General features: G+C 33.0%; 3 protein-coding genes across 3 annotated transcripts; all 3 read left to right on the top strand.

Moving 5' to 3' along the window:
- Window positions 1-1,492: 1,492 nt before the first annotated feature.
- On the top strand, window positions 1,493-2,304 carry LOC148767860 (uncharacterized). Its single transcript, XM_088823391.1, has 3 exons — window positions 1,493-2,095; window positions 2,177-2,240; window positions 2,273-2,304. Exons 1-3 carry the CDS (start codon window positions 1,550-1,552, stop codon window positions 2,302-2,304), a joined length of 642 nt encoding a protein of 213 aa, XP_088679517.1. The 5' UTR covers window positions 1,493-1,549.
- A 5,137-nt stretch (window positions 2,305-7,441) lies between these two features.
- LOC105959823 (uncharacterized) lies at window positions 7,442-10,784 on the top strand. The gene is made up of 4 exons (XM_012983980.2): window positions 7,442-7,943; window positions 9,287-9,400; window positions 9,525-9,806; window positions 10,269-10,784. The coding sequence occupies exons 1-4, from the start codon at window positions 7,485-7,487 to the stop codon at window positions 10,449-10,451; spliced, it is 1,038 nt and encodes a 345-aa protein (XP_012839434.2). The 5' UTR covers window positions 7,442-7,484; the 3' UTR covers window positions 10,452-10,784.
- A 3,244-nt stretch (window positions 10,785-14,028) lies between these two features.
- Window positions 14,029-16,081, top strand: LOC105959824 (uncharacterized). The gene is made up of 2 exons (XM_012983984.2): window positions 14,029-14,883; window positions 15,616-16,081. Exons 1-2 carry the CDS (start codon window positions 14,167-14,169, stop codon window positions 15,778-15,780), a joined length of 882 nt encoding a protein of 293 aa, XP_012839438.2. The 5' UTR covers window positions 14,029-14,166; the 3' UTR covers window positions 15,781-16,081.
- Window positions 16,082-24,675: the final 8,594 nt, after the last annotated feature.

The following is a 24,675-nucleotide window of genomic DNA, read 5'->3' as shown; positions in this document are numbered from 1 at the left end:
CGTTTTAGCCATTTTATTTGTTAATTTTTTTAGGGTAAATAGCACTTTACCCCCCTGTGGTTTCAACTTGTTGCACTTTACCCCCTGTCATATCAATATAGGCCTTTTACCTCCCTGTGGTTTGCACAATGTAGCGCCCGTCAGTATATCCGTTAAATGTTAACAGAGGATGGTTAATGTCTAAAATACCCTTCTAATTTCTTACAATTTACACGCCCTAACCACGACCCTCATACAGGTGGTAAATCGTTTCCCCCAAATTCACACAACTCACCCTAAATTCCCGAATTAACTCTTCTGGATTTCACAAGCTTCAATAGTATTCAACCAGTTCTTCGCAAGATTAGGGAGTTAGTGCTCAAAGAATGTGATTACGACAATAGATGAACTAGGTGGAAGAAGGTGCTTGCACAATACATCGAATTGCGAAGGAGTCATGGAAGTTCCCAAGTAAGTTATTCATTTTAATTTCTTCTTCGTCAATATTTATGCAATATTTATGCTGATTTTTGTTTTTATTTCGTTAAATAGAGATACCCAGGTTTTTTGTCCACAATATTTTTTTTTTTATGATATGGCTCGAATCCCTAATTTATCTGAGCGAAATATTGAAATTTTTTATTGGTCTCAGATTTTGCCCTTATTATATTGTTCGAATTGTCTCTTTTATGTCACTTTGTCTGCTTTCAATGTGTATTGTGGTCCCTGTTCGATTTTTTTATTCTTTGGAAGAATGGTCCCAATTTTGGACCAATTTTTATCCACTTGCAGTACATAATTAGCTATTATCTGGAACTTTTTTTATATTCTTTCAGCTCTAATTATGTACTGAATATTATGTATTATGTAATTTCCCAATTTTGGACCAATTTTATCCACTTGCAGTACATAATTAGCCATTATCTGGAACTTTTTTTTATATTCTTTCAGCTGTAATTATGTACTTAATCTTATGCATTATTTAATTTTTTCTTATTATAGGAACCCTGTGACTATAGAATTCCATTATGGAGGAAATTTTATGTGGAAACCTATGATCAAGTATGTTGGAGGAATGGTGGAGTTTTTAGAAATTGAAGATAGAGCCACACTGTCTTATATGTACTTTGAGCAGTTGTATCACTCTCAGTTGGGAATCAATGAGGGATGTTTGATCTACTATAGAGTGGCTGGTGAAACTTTAGATAGAGGTTTGAAAAAATTGAAGGGGGATGAGGATGTAATTCAGATGGTTACAACTTATGAAGGCCTAGATGTCATTTGCATGTATGCAGAAAATGTTGAAGAAGAAGATGGGAGAAATATTGATCCAGAAGATGAAGATATTGATAAAGCTATTAATGAAGTGTTTGCAGAGATGTTTCCAGAAGCTAATGAACAAGAAACAAACCATCAAGAAGAACAACAAGAAGAAAATCAGCAAGAATAAGAAGATGATGATAGTGATGATGAAGATTATGAAGAAGATGAAGATATACCACCATCTGAAGTCAGTAGTCATCCTAGCTGGTTTGAAGAAGGCCTGGAGGTCCCACATGATGATATTTTTATGACTGAAACTATTGGAAAAGAGGCAAGTAAAGGTCCTGATGTGCAAGTGGAAGAATGGTGGTCTGATTGTGGAGATCCTATGGAAGCTGAAGACATCTTGAATAGTGATGCTGAAGGTGAACAGTATGAGGAATTCAATGAGGCTACTGGCATGAAGAATCCTGTTTTGTCTGTAGGGTTGAAGTTCTCCACACCACAACTTTTTAGAAAAGCTATGGTCAGATGGAATGTATTCAGAGGTCATGCTATCACCTACATAAAGAATGAGAACAAGAAAATAACTGCCAAGTGCAAGCAAGACTGTGGCTGGAGGATTCATGCATCACCTATTGGCAATACATCAACATTTCAGATCAAGTCATTTCAGAAACAACCAGGAAGACCAAAAAAGAAAAGAAACAAAACAGCTGATGAACAAGGCAGCAGAAATCCTTCTAAGGTTTCAAGAAAGAAATTGGCAGTGACATGTGCCAAGTGCCTCCAAACTGGACATAATAAAAGAGGATGCAAGGGACAAATGCATCCTAATTCTAAGTTGTTGAAGGTAATTTATTTACTTAATTTGTACTTTTCATTTTCATATTATTTGGATAATACTAATTTTTTATCTATTCATTTATTGCAGGCAAAAAATCCCCAACCTCCCAGAGTTAAGAGGGCATCAGTTCCTACTGAAGTACCTGCAAACAGTGAAGGCATTTCTCAACCTATTCCCTTTGAGGTATTTGTTTTGTTTCAATATTTTATCATTGAGTATTTGTTTTGTCTCAATATTTATCATTGAATATTTTTAAATTTATATATCTAACTAGATTTATTGTTTCTGCAGAATTCATTTGCACAAAGTCCTGCAATTCAAGTACCTGCAGCACTGCATTCAAGTCTCTCCTCCCAACCACCTTTATCACAGTCCACTTTTGAGGTTAGTTTGCATTTCACATTTATTTCATTTTTCAGACCTGATTTGTAAATATTTAACCACCTTTTATGTTTTTTGGTTTAGAATTTATTTTCCCAAACTACCTCTTCTCAACCAACATTACTGCATGGGCCTAATGGAACATTGTTCCAGAGATCAAAAACAGCTCTAGTTGGTAGTAAAAAGCAGGGAAAAAGGCAAGTGAAATGGAAGAAAAAACCAGTTTTGATGCCTTGATTCCAAACTGAGTTGAAGTAATTTTATGATTTTTACTTTTTCCATTGAGATCCATGTTTTTGTTAGTTAATCTAAACTGATCATTTTTTTGTTAGTTGGCTCAGTGGATCTTTTGTTGTCTGTTGAACAATGAACAAGTTGTTTGTTTGGTTATTTATTTTGGCCACTTATGCAAAACAATGTGTTTGTTTGTTGAAACAGTTGGAAAATGTTTTTTTGTTGGTGAATGTTAATTTTGCAGATTATATTTTGCAGATTATATTTTGTTAATTTTGCAAATTATTTGGCAATTGATATATGCAGTTTATGGAAACAGAGACATTAGTAGTGATTAGTAATAGCTTTAGATTTCAAAACTTACAAACAAGAATTGCAACTGAAATTAAACACAGAAAAAGACATCCAACCACCATTTGCTTCACCATTTCTTGTTTAGCTTCAAGTACTTGAACCCTAGTCTTTATGCCTACAACCATTTGCTCAATTCCCTCTCCAGCTCTAGCTGATGTTGTTCCAGTTGATATGCCATTGATTGAGTAGGGAGTGCACCATCCTTGAAAGCCACAATTTGAATCGGAGCACCCAAAATATAATCGACCCTTTGATGGCTTCTCAGTTTCAACAATTTTTATGACAGCTTTTCTTCCACAAGAACATATCTTCCCGTGGTATTGTAGATCGACAGTTTCATAGTTGTTTGAAGAAGAAGACATCACAAAAAAAAGGGGGGTGGGGGGTGTTGTTCAGCAGCAAAAAAAAAATGAGAATTAGGGTTTAATTTGGAAAAGATGGTGGGGGTATTTATTGAAGAAGAAATGGTAAATATTGAATGGAAAGTGGTTGAAATGTGTAAAAATATTAATTTATGGTAAAAAAAACTCAACCAAGTCATTTTCGAGCGAGTGAGATGCACTCTCCGTTAACATTTAACGGATATACTGACGGGCGCTACATTGTGCAAACCACAGGGAGGTCAAAGGCCTATATTGATATGACAGGGGGGTAAAGTACAACAAGTTGAAACCACAAGGGGGTAAAGTGCTATTTACCCATTTTTTTTACTTTAAAAAACATAAGTATTGGTCATTTGTCATATGATTAGTTTTGCAATACTTTTTTTTAATGTATTAATTGTTTTATTCCAATTTGGTGTGTGGAAAGAAATTAGAATATGCTATAATTGAAATCATATTCGATTTGGGACAAGCAATATTCCTTTGTATGATTTGATCTATTATTCTCCAAATTTCTCAATCACAACCTCCAAATTATTAAACACATAGTAAAAATAGATTTACTCAATGCACCTATATGATTACTGATGTTTTGTAATACAAGATTAATTATACTTGAAATCTATGGGTGAAAATTGGATCGAAATTTTCTAGTTTCGCCGATTTTGATCGGGAATTTTCTAATTATAGAACAATATTTTTCATTTCAAATTCAAATATAAATTTTGAGTTTTTCCTATTTTTTTTGGATGTGAACTGGGATGTATATATATATATATATATATATATATATATATATATATATATATATATATATATATATATATATATATATATATATATATATATATATATATATATATATATATATATATACATCAATTTCCCATATCAATTTAACTTTCCAAAACTCCAAAAAAGAAATTTGAAAATTAAACTTATAATATATGTTGGGTTTTTTTAATAAAAATAATATTTTAATAAATATTTTCTTTGACCAATTTATGAGGTCATTTGGACCAACATTTTGAAACCTACAAAGATTTTATTTTGCCTCATAAAACATCCATAATTTCCTTTAATTCTATATTAAATATAGGTTTTATGATGACCTTATTTTACACTATAAAATGGTGGCTTTGTGGCTTGAAAAAAATGGATGAGAGAATATAAAGAGTGAAAGAAAAATGTCTTTCAAAAGATCATATATTATATACATATATTGAGCTCTTGTTGTGTGTCGGGTGTAAGCTTCTGCTTCACTTGAACGTGCAATTTCGGTGAAGTTACAACGGAGAGATAGGCTGGGCTGTTGTATCCCATAGACGACACAATCGGAACCTTTTTGCACCTCATTAGAGAAGGGGTCGTGAAATTCGTCTTAAGAGAGCGACCTAGTCCGCGCCTCACCTTGCCTATCTCCATATTATCGTGGTTTTTATTGCAGCAACTTGTTACCTATAAAATTAGAGAATAAATGGAGTCCAAGCCTCATCCACAAAGTTTCGTGATCAATCGTCAAATTGCAGCCGTGGTTCCAACAATATAAACATTATTATGAATTTTATATATTAGATGATTTAATTGATTTTTTTTGAATTACGCCGATTTCGATCCGCAAATTTCCTATTTTAGAATATTTTTTGTTTTCACTCCAATTTCCGAAATTCTAATTTTCGATTTCTCCGATTCTTTTGAAACGGAATTGTACTTAGTTTTTCACTTTTGAAATAAAAAATCGATTTTTTTCTCAAAAGTGTTAATTCCGATCTCCACCCCTAGGAGAATCTACCATGAAAAACATTTAATACAAGTACATGATCACATTATGTATAATGGTTCCAAAGAAAGACAAGAGGAATATATATCAACTCAACTCAACTCAACTCAAATCAGAATAAGCAATAAGCAGATCACAAATTGCAAAAGAATCTGATGCTCTTATAATCCCATTAAGTTCAATATATCCATTGACATCTCTCTCTCTCTCTCTCTCTCTCTCTCTCTCTCTCTCTCTCTCTCTCTCTCTCTCTCTCTCTCTCTCTCTCTCTCTCTCTCTCTCTCTCTCTCTCTCTCTCTCTCTCTCTCTCTCTCTCTCTCTCTCTCTCACACACACACACACACACACACACACACACACACACACACTTATCACAACTTTATTCTCTTGTGCCAATAAATGCTCCTATAAATCTTCCTTAAAACACTATCAAAGTTTACTCTATACAATACATTCTTAAGTTGTATGTATAGATAGCAAAGAGGTACATTCTCACTTGATCAAAATGAAGCCTCAAAGCATTAGTACCGGAGAAAGCTCTTCAATTAAAGAGTCGAAGCGATGTTTGAGAGAGAAATTCAGACAAGCATATCGGAGCATCTCGGTTTCTAGAGAGATCCAAAGACGAAACAAGAGATGTGGGGCCGAAGATCCCATGAGAACTATAATGTTCTTAGGTTCTTGGAGCCACACTTGATCTACTAATTGTGTATATATATATATATATATATATATATATATATATATATATATATATATACAATATTTTTCTTTTTTGTTTCTTATTATAGGTTTTCATGAAGATCATCATATTAAAGATTGATCAATTAAGAATTTCAAAATATGATGTAATAATAAATTTGTCAATTGTGATGTGGTATGAAATTTAATATTGAAATATTTACAATTTATTCAAAATTATACTACAAACTCATTCAAAATTAATACGATGTGAAATAATATTTGAAACTACTGATCTTTGGGAAGATTGAAGTTAGTTCATGTAAAGAAGTCGACTTTTACAAGTACCCTAAGGCAGGCTCGAGCAGGCCCGATTACAATCTTAAGCGGGCCTCGTTTATAGTTGGGCCTTCCCTTACCTTATAACCTACGCGATTTTTTTTTACTTTTTTCGTTTTTTGAAGAAAAAGTTAAGTTTGCAAAAATCCTTATTTCTTTTAACGGTAAATTACGGCCATCCCTGAGGTAATCAAAATCACCTCTCTCAACTATGAATCTTCTTACACGTCCATCTGTATAGTGTCGAATTCAACATAATCTTTTAGATCCCCTGAAATCTTCTCTAGTTTCTTCCCATTTTGTGCAAAAATGCAGTTTTCAATGCACTACAATCTCATATTTACAAGCCAAGAAACACATTTTTATGATCATCTTGTTTCAAAAATGTGGAGCTCAAATGGAATAAAATGGGTACAAACTAGAGAATATGCCACATAATTTAGAAGATTCCACTAAATTTGATACCGCAAAAATGAATGTGTAAGAAGATTAAAAGTTGAGGGGTTGTTATAATTACCGAAACAAGAAGGATTTTTTTGTAATTTGACATTTCATCAGGTAGTTGCCATAATTTACCCAATTATTTATCGGACTTTAAAATATGAATTAGTAATGCACCAATTGTTGGGTAAATATTTAAAGTTAAAATGAGAAGCTAGCTAAAAACGTTATGATAAATTACAACCACCCACGAGGTATGGTTAAATTACGAAAAAAACCCATCTTGTTTGGATAATTACATCTATCCTCAACTATGAATCTTCTTGTTTATCTACCCTTATGGTGTCAAATTCAACATAATCATCTAGATTCCGTGGAATGTGCTTTAGTTTGTACTCGTTTTGTGTAAATTTACAGTTTTTGATGCACCACAATCTGATATATACAAGCCAAAAAACACATCTTATGATCATCTTGCTTCAAAATGTGGAGCTCGAATGGGATAAAACGGATACAAAAAGTGATAATATTCCATATAATCAAGAAGATTCCACTAAATTTGAAACCACAATGGTAGACGTGTAAGAAAATTTATAGTTGATGGGTTGGTGTAATTACCCAAACAAGAGAGGAATTGTTGTAATTTTACCATACCTCAGGGGTGGTTGTAATTTACATTTTTATAGAGGGGCAAACTAGTCATTTAATAAAGCCGATAATATCCAAAAGCTATAAATAAAAATTAAATTCACCGGAAAAGGGGAAAACAGAAAGAGGGAAGAAGAAAAAAGAAAGAGAAAAAATGGTGGCTATTTCACTGTACAAAGGCAACCTCCACAAGGTGCCGGATGTTCCCCGCAGTTGGCCGTGCCCATCTCCGACGATTTCACCCAAGGACTTCAAAAATCTCCTTCGGCGCCGCGCCAGAGCCCTCTCCCGCCTCCACTCCTCCGACGACGACGTAGCCGCGATTTCAAACCCTAATCCCGCCCCTGCCCCTAATTCCATACCAGAACCTGCTAATTCTGCTCCGATTCTCCCGGATAATGCTGTGAGTGATAGCGATGGTGGTGTTATCGCCGATAATCCCTGCTCTGAAGCTGAATTGCTGCCGGCGGGGGATTTGAAGGATGGAGAAGGGGAAAAGGAGGAGGAGGAAGTTAGAGAAGAGGGGAAAATGGCGGATGAGGGAAAAGATTCTGTGAGGAAAATGATGGACAGAACTGATGCTATGGTGGAGGTGGAAAATCCGGTGGTACAGGTACTTTCCTTTGAGATTTTATAACATTTTACGCGGATTCGTAGAACTTTTTCAATTTTTTAAGTGATGTGGAGGATTTGGAATTTTTTCTGATATATCATGTGAATTAATTTGCTGGTTACTGTGTTTGATACGAAGAAACTGAATTTCGTCGTGAAAGTTCAAATTTTAAAATTCATTTATCCTTCACGATTGTGTTTCTTTGCGAAGTTGTTCGTACTTGCAGTTACAAATAATATCTTGTAGTAAATCAGCATTTTTTGATGTGGTAAAGGTAATTGTGCAGAAGATGTTTGGCATTCTGGTTTCCGAATATGAATTCGGGAACAGGGTTGAGAATATGAATGTTCGTCCTCAATGTGGCTAGTTTCGACTAAAGCAAAATAAATTCTGAATGTTTTTATAATATTTGTTTTTTCTACTTCTTTTTCTGACTTTGGGGCTCAGCAGATTGAATTATGAGTGTAAATAGCTATAAGTTTAAGCTAATGATGGTTTGATTATGATAACAAGGAGAATCCACTAAGCAATATGTATAGCAAACTAATATGAAGCTTCTATATGAGTTTCTCCATTTCTTTCTGTAATTGAATTTGCTTATCGAATTGCAGTTGTGTATATTGCCTTTTTTTCTAACTCGTCTAGATTCCCCCTTCACGTGGTAATCTGTTAGTCGTGGTTGTCCTTGCCTTTTTTATACCTAACGAGTTCTACATTGAATTGAACCTATATATTTGTGTCTGCCATTTAGCATCCTTGGAAGTTGGGAGTATCGTCTTACTCTAAATATTTTTATCGAGATATTGAGGCTTGACATGTTTGTATATGTCGGTACTATTTTTTCAATTTTATTGTTCAAAAGTAAGTAGTTTTATCCCGCCTTTGCTACATTACATCCGTTGTCATCACCTGCTGCTTTCTTGATTTGTGATAAAAATTATTTTGCTTTCTCTTACTTCCGGTGAGAAAACCAACAAAATTCAATGTATGGTATAATGTGGTCTGCAAACACCATGCATTTATCTAGAACACTGTCTGCAAACATGTTAGCATGAAAAGAACTGCAACAATAAAAATAAACAAGATTTAATTGCTGTTTTGCTGGTTAGCTTTATTTGTAAATGTTCCTCTGTTGGAAGTGCAAGCTCAACTTTTTCAATTTTCTGGTGGGTTTCTCGAACCCTTTTGTATCATAAATTGTATGAAGGAATCTGATGTAGAATACAATATAGTTGCAAATGCTAACACGAGTTAGAATACAAGGATCTTAATACCGATGTCTTTCTATTTTTCTTCTCAACTCTCCACTGATTTCTTATACGTTTGTTTTTCTTTCTTGGCAGAAGAGCAACGAAGAAAATTCTTCAAGTGAAGTGGAGAAGAGGAAAAAGGAGGTTCAGGAGAAGTTGGAAACTTTGAACGATAAAAAACATGGTTTAGTACAAGTACTGAAACAGGTATCATTTTGGATCTTTTCTAGAGTAGAGACTTTCGGATGCTTCTTCAAAGTTTAGCCCAAAAATTAACTCTCTCGATTCTTGAATGAACGGTCATATTAATGTTGTACATAAATCTTGACAGATATTGAAAGCAGAAGAGCAGTTAAAGAGACAAAATAGCACGCAAGGGATATCTGGCCGCCCCCCTCTTCCACTACAAGTTGATACCACAAATGATTCTGGTTCGATGACTAGGATTAACACTCCTAGGGTGGGGTCCGATGGAAATCCTTCCGGTGAAACGGAGGGAGGAGGAGAAGCCGATGACGTGTCAAATCATAATATGCATTCTCGTAATTTGCCACGTATGAGCAGTACTTCACCATCTTCCGACTCTCAACAACGAAAGCCAGCCTCTAATATGGTAAAAAAAAATTAATATTCCGTTTTCTTTTGAAAGTTAAGAACATATCAAAAACTAAAAGGCACAAATAGTTACACGTAGGATCTTTTAAGTAGACTATACAAGTAAATCCGTATCTTTTTTTAGTTATAATTAGTAATTCGATTTGATTTTTGTGAACAATTCATAGAAAAAAAGAAAATAAGCACTTAATTTAAAGAAATCTTCAATGTGGCGAATGAAATGATGAGAGTTTAGTCATGGTGCCAAAACTTTGACAATTTTTAATGATAAGTGCAAATTATCATCTATTAATTCTTCAGACCACTGTGACGTCCATTTTATTGGATCGATATTCCACGATAATTCCTCTATTTGATGTAGTGTTGTGAAATGTGGACTATTAATTTTGAATTCTTGGTTTGGTTTGGAAACAAAAAAAAAAAAACCGTCTAACTTTGAACTCTTTGATGGTGGTACTAGGTACCTCACTCTTATCGAACAACATTGGGAGTTGTAGGTAGTCCATCACGTTTTGCGCCAGCTGGACAAGGCCACTCTGTTACAGTATCGGGAGCAAGTTTTATAGCATCTTCTCCTTCTCCAGCAGCATCAGGCGGCACTTCCGTCTTTAGAGATAGCAGGCTCCCCAGTCCTTGGAACTAGTTCCGGAAGTTTCTAGAAGCAGCTCGTATGCATAGTTAGAAAAGGGATTTAGGTTTTTACATCGATTAAGTTGATTTGTTATTGTTACTCGACGAGTGAACGCATGCATGAAATGTATTGTATTGTATGATGTGGAAGTACTTATCATGATCAATCATCAACTTACTAATTTGTATATAGCTTTTTTTTTTTTTTTTTTAAATTTTAATAATTATCGGTTTTAAATTTGGGGACACATTAGCTGTTTTTTGATTTGTTGTAGTTATATGGTGGTTGAGACTCTTATTTAAGTCGGTATAATAAATATAGTATGATGGCAGTGAGATGTGACAACGCAAGTTCTTAAGTTGGAGATTATTGTATGAATCATGTTTTTTTTTTTTTTGGGAATAATAATTTGTGCACACACATATTGAAGATATTAATATTAAATAATGTATTTCACTAATAGACTAACAACTTAAGCTTTTGGTTGGGGTGATAATTCAATAGCGGATAGCCTGATTATGTTAGCTTGTAATTATGAGTGAAAATTGGAATATGTTAGCTTGTAATTATGAGTGAAAATTGGAATGAAATTTTTGAATTATGCCAATTCTTATATGAAAAAAAATCAACTTTGAACTATTTTTTTTTATTGAGATTTTTTTTTTGAACTGAAATTGCAACCCATTTTTAACTTTTCGAAAAAATTGAAATTGTCCAAAAGAAGTCATTTTCGTCCAATTTCACTCTAACTTATAATATATGCTCCTATTTAATTTTGCATTGTAGGATAGGGGGACATTATTGTTTTTTTTCTTTTTTGTATTTTTTTGCTAAATATGATGATAATAATTTGATTGTTGTATACATAATTTCATGCCCCACATTATTATTATTATTTTTTTAATGAACGAAGCCGTAGCCATATATAAGTACATAAGGTAAATCTATACTCTAGTATAGTAACTAGCAAACTATACGAGAGAAGTAAACCACATTAGGTTTACTTTATACGACAAGCTCGACCTAACGACGGTTGACATGTGAATTCGAACTTTGGTCAATTGATACAAACACACTTGCTCAAACGACTACATCATCGTTTACGGGCATACCCCACATTATTGTTGTATAGTTAAGAACCTAAACTCATTACCGGTAAGATAGTTGTTGACCTTTTTGTAGACCTATATCTTAAATGGGTCAATTATTGAATTTGTTAGACCCGACTCATTTTGTCATCCTAAAATGTAATTGTAGTTTGATCCTACATTTTGTCACTTGTTTAATTTTAAGACAAAAATTTCACGTTGAATTAAGGATTGAAACCCCACTTCCCTACATTGGATCCATTTTCCTATTTTATTTTTCTTTAAACATTCGTCGTTATTTAAATAAAACAATAGGGTGAAGATATATAATAATATAACAATAATAATACAAAATAAAATTTTATTGGAGACAGAAAGTCCATGCTTCATACTTGTGTCATTTCAATGTTCTTGTAAAGAAACCAACACTGTGGTCTACCTAATCTTCACACACACACGCACACACATATACACACACACACGCGCACACACATGTACACACATATATACACATATATAATGTGTTTGTATACATATATGTATGTGCGCCACTCTGTGCTATGAGGGGTAGAATCGACATTTTTTGAAAAATATTCCATGAACCTAAAAAGATTCCATGAAAAATCAAATAGTAAGGGAGTCGGTGTAGACATAAATAAACGTTGAGAAATTTTGATAATTACCGATATGTAGGGAAATTTTTCGTAATTTAACCTAAATTTTGGAGGTTTTTATAATTTACCATAGATTATATATATATATATTTTAAGAAATATACCCTATCTTATATAATTTGTGCTTCGCCCGTTTGAGCATGAAATGCACCAAAATTAATCATCTAGTTGTAATACTTAAAAGATGGTATTTTTAGTTCCAATAGTTCAATTGTATATTATTATTATTATTTTATTTTTTTACCAAACATCAAAATTACATCATATATAATAGTAAAATGCCGATTTAATAACAGCAACAAAAAGTTGGCAAAAATAGTAAACCCCTGTCTCCAGCTATTATTGAATAATCACATTTTTAATTTCAATAATACAACACTTACAATGATTAAATGCGGATTAATCTATTAAATTAATTCCCCTAGCTAGCTTATGTTTATTACTAGCGCCGACATGTAATATCGTTTATAATTTAATTCTCCAATTTTTAAAAGTCCCACCTAATTAATTTGTTGACCAACAAGAAAAGTTGTCACTGTCGTTAAATGCTTCTTAATTAATTAATTAAATTTTATAATTAAATAAACATTCGAAATTTCTTCCTATGTTAATACTAAGAAGTATACTTTGTTCAAAGGCCCACAACATGGAATTTAGTAATGGCGAAGCGGCCATTGTTGGCCTTCCAAGTTCTGCACGATTGGCTTTGAGGGTTAATACTTGAAAATCAAAATATAATTTATCCATTGGAGTTGCTAATATTTATTTATTGTTTTAAAAGATAATATTCTTCATATTAAAGGGATAAATAATTTACACTCAATTTTTTGTAATTAGATTGAATTTTTTTCAGAAAGTTCAATAAATTTACTTCTGCTCAGTCTCATTCTGTTACAATCTCATTCAGAATTCACTGCGGTAACACCAATTGAACCATTACACACACTCCAGTTCATCGAAATCCTAGATCTGACCGGAACTCATAGATATGACACACACTCTCTCTCAATATCTCCCTTATTTAATCACACTCGATAACTCACAATGTTAGACTAACTCGGCAGTCACAGAAAAACGATAAAGGACTGAAACAGTTAAAAGACTCAATGTATGTGTGTTGGTCTCTTGTCCTCTCTAATGTATGAATATAAAGACGAAAAAATAAGCTGATCTCCAGTGGGGAGACCTCTTTTAGTACAACCATCGTCATAGTCGAAGAGGGTATTGTTGAAACGGACGATGAATGGCAAGAAGAGACCAACCAAAAAGCAGATTAGTGTTTGATGAATGAGAAGGAACAACCTTTTGTTTCTTAAATGGACGAACGCGATCAAATGATAGATCCCAATCAAAGTTCAAGAGAGTTTCATAATTCGGACGAGTTAAGTGTGCAATTGGGCAATTTGTTTTTAGGCGGCCATCTCAGGTAAAAATGGGTTAACTCAACCACTAATTGCGCATTTCATGTTCATTAGGAACTCTCTTAACAAAAAAAAACAATGTAATTATGTATTTGGAAACTTTAACTTAATCTCCACATCTTAATTACATTTCCATTAATCCATTTTACATAAGAAGAATGGTCACAAGTAGTTACTAGAGCAAAAACACAAAAAATATAATGTTATTTATGACATTAAATTTCAGGGTACTCCCATCAATGCAGTCAGTACCACATGTGCTTTGTTTGTTGTAATGTTAGAACCAGATCAAGTCAACACTTTGACCACTCCCCAAAACCCCCCCCCCCCACCCCCGGCGCATTTTAGCACCACCACCCCCCCTCCCCCAAACAGATCTAATCAGTAATTTTACAAAGTCCAGTCCACATCCAAATGTACCACCCCCCACCCCCACCCCCACCCCCCTAACCCTACCCCCTAGAAAACACACACAACACACACTAACCAGTTCAAGATTTCTCCACACTTTCTTTCTCTCCCCTTTCATTTTATCCTTTTTAAAATGGCGCACAACACCAGCCACAGGCGCAACTTAGCAGCTCCACACCCCCATCATACACCAATGGATCCCACCACCACCGCCGCCGCCAACAACAACAACAACCACCGCCGCCGCTACCACCACCCTATCCCAGATCCCACCGCCGCCGCTCCTCCTCCTCCTTCCACCATCCAGAACATATCCCACCGCTTCTCCAAACTATACTCAAACCACAAGAAACTCGTCACCAAACCCCAACACCCCCACCCCGAGCCCGAAACACACACCACCACCACCACCACCCTGACAAAATCAAGCAGCCACCACGAGAGGAGGAACACCACCACCACGGCGGCGGCGGAAAAAGACCACTACTACTTGGGCACGAAGACCAAGGCGGCGAATGAAAAAGACGGTCCGAAGAAAACGGTTCCCAAGAAAGACCCACAAAAAAGATCGTCTTTTGATGCACAATTGATGAATGAAGATGTGAAAATGGTGGGGAGGAGCTCTGTTTCTTCAATCCCTCCTCCAATGGCGAACGGAGGAGGAGGGAGGAGGAGGTCATTTTGCAGCTCGCAGGTTGAGCTGGCTGACTTCTTCTCCGCCACTGGTGTCAGGGTTGTCGCCGTCGATATGCCGCCGTTCATGCAGATTCACGCCGTCGATTGTGCCAGGAAGGCGCACGATAGCCTCGAGAAGTTCACCTCCAAGACTCTTGCTTTCACACTCAAAAAGGTTTTTTTTTTTAATCATTAATAAATTATTCATTTTTTTTGATGATTTCTCATACCCTTTTTTCTATTATTTTGTATGATTATTGTCTTTTTATTCCGCAAATCGCACGAGAAATGTAAACTACACCAGACTAACTAACGATGTGTTACGAGTTCGACCTAGAAAGTAGTTGGAAACTCAATTCGGGTCAAATTCGTACTTCTTGATCCATCAATTAGGTGGCCCTTGTGTTTCTTGATTAGTCATACTATTGTTCTTGATTAGTCGTAGCTCATAAGATAGTTAGTCCTTGTTCGGTTGTGTAGATTATCCATGAGTAACTAAATAATTGAACTTTATTTGATTTTTGGTATCCCAATAATTATTTGCCAGGTCGACTCGCAAATATTATGTTTTCATGCCTTATCTTTTATTGGTTCATCGAAGGTCCAATAATGTAGTTGTGTTTTATCAGATTATTTAAAAATAATCTTATCTTGACCACCAAATGAGCCAAACGAGCCAGACAAGTTGTTTATTGGTTCATCGAAAGTCCAATAGTGTAATTGTGTTTTATCAGATTATTTAATCTTATCTTGGCAACCAAAACGAGGTTTTATGTTCTTGATTAGTCATACTACGTTGATTGGAGTTATATAACTCATAAGATAGTCATGTTCTTGATTAGTCACAAGATAGTTACAAGTGATTGATGTTAGTTTTTATTTTAATTTTATTTAATTTTGGGTGCAGGAGTTTGATGGTGTATATGGACCAGCTTGGCACTGCATAGTAGGGACAAGTTTTGGATCATTTGTCACACATTCAGTAGGTGGATTTATGTACTTTTCTATGGATCACAAGATTTACATCCTCCTCTTCAAGACCACTGTACAAAGAGCCCAAGAATTAAATTAAATTTATATTTAAATTTCATCAACACTAATTTCATAATAGACAGTGTTTTTTGTAATTGGAAAGAAAGGACATTTTGCTTGTCTCCCCCTTTGTAGTTTGTACATCATTAATGAATGGCTATACCAAGAAAATGTTTGCTCTTTTGCTGTATGGTCCTTCCATTTTGAAGAAATTGTCAAAAGGCCCTTTATGGAAGAAGTGTGGGGGGCAAGAGAAGTGTTGTGTAGTTAAAGTTAGATCACATGATGTAATAATAATATGTCTTTTGCTATAGATTCTATCAAAATTTGGCCCCTTTTAATTTGTTGCAGTAAATTATTGGAAATACAAGAAAATTGATGGTTGTGTCAGTTCATATAGAGACACCTATTTGACTTCCTATTGTTATTATGAATTGCTTTTGTGCCTTTGAGTGTTTAAGTGACCATATATTACTTTTTATGATATTATTTATAGTAGGGAATCAAAAACCAGGCAGAAAATCAATCCAACCCATCTAACCAACTTTGGTAAATATTAGAAACTGTTATCGACCCATTTTACATGGGTTGGGTGATAGTTGAAAACCAATTTGGTGGGTCGGTTGGTGTGGTTTGGTGGATGGGTCATCCATCTAAATATTTTTTTTTTAATATTTTATTAGTTGTTACAACGCTATATCTTTTATAAATTAAATGTGACTAGTTCAACAATATTCAAATAAAAGATTCAAAACATTACGGGCATATATATTGCAATTAAACATAAATATTTCAACAAATAATAATCGTCCAAATATTTAGGCTATGTTTTAAAATTAAAATAGTTCAAATTAGATAATTATGTTAGATTTATTGCTTTTAGGATTTTGGTCAATATTAGACAATTTAATAAATGTGATATAAAATAGAAATTTGAAATAAAAAATATTAAACATTTTAATTAAAATTAATAAATAATAAATTAATAAATAAAGTTGGTTGGCCGATATTATCCGACTAACCAACTTTTTAGCATATTAGAAACCATTATCGACCCAACTATACATGAGTTGGTTGATATTATCGACCCAACTTAAATGGGTCGGTTGATGGTTGATTATCCATCATAAATTATGGGTCGAAAATGGGTTAGTTGGTGGTTAAAACCGATCCATGCACAACCCTAATTTATAGGACTTCGGGCGCAACAAGTTGTTCTAAAATTGGTTGGTGTTGAGAAAATTGCTAACTTTAGGTCTTATATTGCATTAGTATGCTAGAGCGCCCATGGTATTCCATTGTGGGCCGTCTATACACGAGCCTTCCCACGTGGACAGTTGTTGTCAAGCCCAAGCAAATAAGACTCCTAGTAGTATTTGTGTAAATAAGGGATTCGATGGCTCAATAGAAGTTCGAATTGAGATTCAAGTGCTCAAGCTTTGAGCTAATATATATTTGGGCTAAATTACAACCACCCCTAAGTCATGGTTAAATTACAAAAAAAATCATTTTATTTGGATAATTACATCTACCCCTTCAACTATGATTTTTTCTTACACTTCCACCCTTATGATATCAAATTCAGCATAATCATCTAGATTTCGTGGAATGTGCTCTATTTTGTACTCGTTTTGTGTAAAAACACAGTTTTCGATGCATCACAATCTGATACATACAAGCCAAAAAAACACATATCATGATTATCTTGTTTCAAAATGTGGAGTTCAAATGGGATAAAGCGGGTACAAAATTGATAATATTACATACAATCTCGAAGATTCCACTAAATTTGAAACTGATGGTGGACGTGTAAGAAGATTTATAGTTGATGAGGGTGGTTGTAATCATCCAAACAAGAGGGGGGTTTTCGTAATTTGACCATATCTCAGGAATTTGGTTGTAATTTACCCAATATATTTGACTATTCAAAAATCCATAAATTGAATACTCGTTTATGCCATAAGTGTACAAGTTATATAACTAATAAGATAATTAATTTTGAACTCTCCAAGTAGACTCACTCGATAACTTAACTATTAGCGGAACCAGAATTTTAAGTCTAGAGGAATCGAATACATTAAAAGAAATACCGAAAATGGGCTATTAATACTAGTTTACACATTTTTTAAAAATATTTTTATATAGATCAACGGAGACTTCGGATATGTTAAAGAGTCGTGGCCTCCTGGTCGCATGCTGGCTCCGCCACTGAACTTAACTCCTATTCTGAATAGTAATAGAAAAAGAAAGTGCACATAACACATGAAAACAATACTGCAATTACAACATTATTACTAAATAAATAAATAATTCTTGGGTGAAAAAAAAAAGGTATTCACCTTCTTTCCAAGAGAAGCAAAAGGGTTGAATTCTTGAAATTAAAATCTTGTGAATGAGAAGAAGTAAAGCTTAGTTTGTGCTTAAAATATAATTAATCAACAACTTTTTCCTACCTTTTTTATTTTTTAGTATATGGGGGAGGGGAGGCAGGAATTTACTTATTTTAAATTATTTTATTTATTATTTTAAAACTATCAATGCAACATCAATTAGTATAAAATAATAATATTAATAATGACCCACTTAATGAACAAATCTAGAGCTACCCACTTTGTTGCCACTAATTAACAAAGCATGGAAATTAAATTAAACTTGGTTTGTTTATATGATATGGAGGACAATACATATACCTTTTTGTCACTATTTCAAAGTATTGTAACTACAATTCATGACATTAGTGGGACAGATAAATAATTCAAAGTAGTCATAGTTGACCTAAATAAATAATGCAATTAAATCTTAATTAATTGGCCATACATAAATATAAATAGGGCCAGTCCTAAACTTAAAGGGCCTTCGGCAATAATTAAGAGACCCTCTATACATCATGGCCGATCTTGATTTATAGGTGGCCTAGGCAAAAATAAATAAAATACATAATAAATAGGGGCTATCCCTGAGGTATGACTAAATTACGAAAAAACCCTATTGTTTGGGTAATTACAGCCAGCCCCTCCTTTTAAATATTTTAACATAAAATTTATGTAACTCGGTTATTTACCGAACCAAATCGTATATTCAGTTCGGTAAACGGCATGAAATGTTGGCGTACCGAAATTTCGGTTCGGTTTTACCGATTTAACATCCCTAAATTTACATCTGTTTTTTTCGTAAGATAATACATAATTGAGGGGTGGCTGTAATTACCCAAACATGAGGGGGGTTTTCGTAATTTGACCATAACTCAGGGGTGGTCGTAATTTGCCCTAATAAATATAAAATAAAAAAGTGTAAATTACACCTACAATCTTGAGGTATGCTATAATAATTTTAAGGTGATTGCAACCATACCCCTAAAACGATTGCCGGAGCCAAAATTTCATGCCGTGGGAACCGATATATACTATATTTGTTTTATGCGGGCCGTTAATGCTACCCTAGACGAAAATATATAAATTTTATATAAAATAATAAGGATTTAAGAAATGTTGGGGAGCCATATCACCCCCTAACTCGATGTTGTCTCACCACTTGAAACTAATTATCCGTTAGAAACCTAACGGAATAGCTTATCTAATGCATTATTCCGTTAGGGATTCTAAAAGTTTCAGGGGCTTATTGTAATTACCGATCCACAAGGACCTTAAAGCTATTTTAACATACCTCAGAGGTGTAGGTGTAATTTACCCTAAAAAAATAATCCTTCGATTTGTCTCTTACAAAGTGAGGATTGTAAAATTGTTTGTACAAGCATGAGATTTTATTTTTATATTCCATAATCATTTAATTCATAAATAATAATTCAAAAAAATCATTTTTTCAGTGAAATTACACGATTGAGTTGTGAAATTATTAGATGCGCGTTTAGACAGCGGAAACTTTATTTACAGCTACAAGTATTAATCACTATGCACTAATTGTTGAATTATTACATCAGTCAAAAATTAAAGTTGTTAGTGAGATGTATCATTGAATATTAATATCTCTGACAGTGATGAGAGAGTTGAATAATAGGTTGTTGTCTTTGAATAGTTCCTACTTACAACCGAAAACCGGTTGAGGAATCTCGATGTAGGATCACTTGAGAAAGATAAATCGGGAGTCGAGCTGGATAGTTGATCGAGAATACGGGAATCACTCTACACAAGCTTTGCGGTTGCAATTTCAACTTGCTTGTATGATGAAGTACAATTCCACTTATCATACATGTAAAAAAATTCAAGAAGCCCAAACTTAACATACCACTTCATTAGTACCTTTTAATTTGTTGAGGCCTATTTATTTAAGAATTAGGTGGCCCAAATAATTGGGCTGTAGGGAAAAGGCAATAATAGAGTTATCTGGTTTTCTTAATGTTAATTATTTTTCCCATTTTTCTTAATGTTATTGATTTATGTTTGTTAAGATACTTTGGTCAGGTACAAGTAGGCGCGTAAATGAGTCGAGCCCGCTCGTGAACCTGATGAGGCGGTTGTCCAAAAGCTTGTAGGGGTGGAATTGGGAGTTTATGATCGTTACTGTGCACTAGCCGTAATTTATAGTACTGGAAAATTTCAAACAATTATCGTACCAATTAATGCGGCATACTGGTTTTTGGTATATAGTTACATGTGCTAGATACATGGTAGTCTACCATTATTTATATTAAATTAAAATTGTAAAAATGTTATTGTCATTTTTTCCATCAACGAATTTTGTAGTTTATAAATTTATATTATTTGGGTGTGTTTTATTATTTATTGATCTAAATAAGAAATTACACATTTATTTTATGATGTTATTTAGCGCAAATTTATTCGTATAATGAAAAAATGAACAAAAGTATACATTTAATTCGAAAAATATAATAAAACTTCAACATAATAAGGCAAAGTATTAGAAACAATTTTTTTTTTTTTTTTGGGTAAATACTATGCTATAAAAAAAAGGCGAAAATAAAATAGAATAAATCATACTATAGTATTAAGTATGGCACACTACGGTATTACCATGGTATTAACGATACGATACCGATACCATTCCAACTATTTACAGTACGATACTGATAGTATCGAATGAAATGGTAACTACTACTTTGGTATTTTAACGTGGTACTCGATATTGATATAAAAAAAAAAAAAAAAAAAATCAACTCGACCCCTAAAAGTTCGATCTCAAGCCCACTTTTGTAATTGTTCCTCATGAGCAAATTTTCTCTCCAATCCAAAATACATCAATAAATCTTAAACATAATTCCTATATGAAATGAATCATCGGGGTCGAACCCTCTAGGTAACCGAAGAAGGCCGATCATGGTGAATTGGAAGGTTGAAATGTACTCGGCACATAAATCAGAAGAACGTCGTCGCTTACTCACAGAATTAGTCAGACGAAGTTCGAACATCTACATAATTAACAACATGCAAGAATGATATGAGGGAATAGATGCACTTAACAATTATGCAACAAACTAAAAAGGCACTTTAACCATGGTTAAGAATCTAAAAAAACAACCAATAAGAACTTGACATACATTCAAGATTGAAAAAAAAAGAAAAAGAAAAGGTAGAAGGTACATTGAAAAATGGCAACCACCAAATATGAATCGTTGTAGAGTGTTGTCTACCACATTAATATTCTTAGTTGCCATTTTTATGTAACAATGAAACAATTTTGTAGGGGAATCGTATTTCATATGACCTTAATTGGATATATATGTAAATTGACATAAAATTGAGAATATTAATAGAATAGTTCACAAAAACACTATTACCAAACCCCTAAAGTTTAGGACATGTGCCAAATTCCTAAGAAAGCATAATACCTAAAAATATGGTTTTGGTCACTCTCCTAGCAGCCACCATCACTCACAGTTTATAACTAGTGGGGATTGAAGAAGAAAATTCATACTTGTCAAACTATTAATTTTTTTTTCTTTTATTAATTGATTGATGAGTTCAATCCCACTCTTTTCATCCTAAAATATTTGTTAGTATTATGCGTCTTACAAAGATAATAAATCATTTACAGTGCACTTCGTAGATGTGAACACATTTCGGCTATCACAGAAGCGGAAAAGCCAACAATTTGACATAAATATAAGAAAGACGCACTTTGGTATCGAGGTCTAATTAAATCTCCTCATGATTTTATGAAATAAAATCTAATTTATATTTAAAAATATTATAAGTAATGTGCATCCTTAAATTTGGCTTCATAGTGAGGAGTTAAAATTTTAGTTTAATACTTTACAATATGAAGAATATGAAGAGAGATGCTATTAATTTTTTTTTACCCATATTGCTTAAATAAAATTAATTGTCTGAATTGAAATGCTGGCAGGTGCATTGTGAACGATTTATTTTTAAATGAATCATTTTTTTTTATTAAATTTCTACTTTAAATGATTTAGCTTATAACCAATAATGTCGCATATACGAGCTAAAAAACAAATCGTGGATGCTAAATCTTATCAACGATTATCATAACTAATTACGAATATCGAGTTTTGAAGTTCCATTTCAAGCTCTATTTAATATATTTGTCGGTTTAATTTCCAAAAAAAATAGAGTTATATAGGAGAGTTTTGGTGAAGATTGACTACCTCTCATAGAACTTCCATTTTGGGGATGATTAAACATAGACTTTCTCTAATTACTAAAATAGGTTGATTACAACTATGTTGATTGAGGCAACTAATTAGGCAATGTGGGGAAAAAAGGGTATTTGTGACTTGAGATAATATTAAAGAAGATTAGGTTTGTATGAATCTTTGATAAGTTCTCTCATTAATTATATACTTTCTATCCCATATTTAATCACCTACACATTTTTGGAAATAATTTATTTAATGTAACAACATTGGCCTATATATTTTTAAATTAATAAACTTGAATGGTCTTATTTTTCAGTATTAATTAGTCCCACTACTTATTGGTAAATTATGAACTCTTGTGAACATAGACTAAATTACAAAAAACACTCTCACTTATTTGTAATTATCAAAATTTCTGCAATGTTTCTTTTCGTTTTACACCGACCCTCTTATGGTGAGGTTTTTCACGGAATCTTCTTTCTTTCACGGGATATTCCCCAGAAAATGTTGACTCTATCCCTAAAAACAGTCTCTCAAAAGTAGGTGGTCTTGTTAAAACTTCTACAGTAACTTGATTTTCTTCAACATCACATTATTGCAGTGTCACTACACTTCCTGTATTGCTAATATGAATCATCATAGTATACATTGGCAATTTTTTAAACATCTGTGCATGGCTACCTTCAATATGTTCCACGTCTGTAGGATAGAATCGAGATTTTTCAGGGATTATTCCCTTGAATCATAGAAATTCTGTGAAAAATCACAACGTAAGAGGATTGGTGTAAGACGGAAGCAAACGTCTGAGGAATTTTAATAATTACACATAGACCGGGGTATTTTTCATAATTTATCCTAAGTTCAGGGGTTTTTTTCCGTAATTTACCCTTCTAAAATTCTCTTTCTTCCATTCTTTTTGGAAATCATCCACTAATACTATTATATATTTTTTTTATGCTACATTCTTTTGTTTCATGTTATTTTATTTGCATACTTTACAATATTATTCATTTGTGTTTGAGAAAAATAACACAAATAATAGATGAAAGTATCTAATTCTCCATTGTCAAATTGTAAAGCATAAAAACATTAAAATTGGAAAATGTATCAAAGTGCAAACAAGTTAATTAAAAATTTGATTCACAAATTAAATATAGAATACATAAATTTAATCTAATTCGACGAAACAAACAAATATTATCATATTTTAATTTTTTTTTTTTTATATATTATATGTTTTTATTTTGAATGACACCATATAAGATAATAGTAGGTTGCAAAGTGCCAAAGTTTCTATGTAGTAGGGTGCAAAGTGCCAAGCAAATACTAAGAGCATCTCCCACCCATCACCAAATCCCATATTTATCATCTAATTTAGGTGTTTTTAGTCTCCCAACCTAAATCTCTAAATCTCCATTACACCTAAAATAATAGTGATTTAGTTTAGCCTCCCATCCTGGTCAAACTCTATATCACTATATCCCTAAATCCTATATTTTCACCAAATGTTTTGGTGAAGAAATATTCATCTCCCACCCATCCACCATTTTACCATTTTTTCCACCAAATCCTATTTTTTCTATCAAATATAGAAGTGAAAATAGGATTTGGTGTAATTAACACCATTTTATAATTAGCATATAAAATTATTATATTAACTAATTTCATGTAATTACCAACTTATAAATATGCTTATAGTAAATATATTTGTGTTAATTAGTGAATTAGTTTTCAAACAAGGTTTTAACGAGGCCCCTGTTACCTGTGAAATAATTTTTTTGGCCAAGAAAAATGTAGTAATGTTTTTATGATTAATTTATGTTGTAATGTTTTTATGATTAATTTATCTTGTAAGGGTTTTAGGCAATAATTAATGAATTTTTTTTTTTGTGGTTTTATTATATGTATAATAATCTGAGTCGATTTTCATTCATGTTTCAATAAATTTTTGATATTTATCATAATTTTTAAATTATATACTTAATAAAATCATTATTTAAGATCAAATCCATAGTCAATATTTTGGTGATAAAATAGAATAAATTTACAATTAACATTAAACTTATAATTTTGTAATATATTTGGTGAAATGCCATGGGAGATCAAACCAAATCTTATTCTCTATAAATGGTAAAATGGTGAAATATTAATATTTTATTATTTGGTGTAAAATTTGATGGAATTGATGGGAGACAAAATACACTATTTTGTCATTAAAAATAGAGAAATTATAGAATGATGTACTACGGGTGGGAGATAACACCATTTTTCCACCACCAAAAATAGGATTTGGTGGAAAAATGGTGTTAAGGGTGGGAGATGCTCTAATTAGAGCATCTCCCACCCTTAACACCATTTTTT

This window comes from Erythranthe guttata, chromosome 9, assembly GCF_056151865.1.
Source record: "Erythranthe guttata isolate IM_541 chromosome 9, IM_541, whole genome shotgun sequence".
Lineage (NCBI taxonomy): Eukaryota > Viridiplantae > Streptophyta > Magnoliopsida > Lamiales > Phrymaceae > Erythranthe > Erythranthe guttata.
Note: the sequence above shows the minus strand (reverse complement) of the source record. Positions and strands in the feature narration are given on the sequence as shown.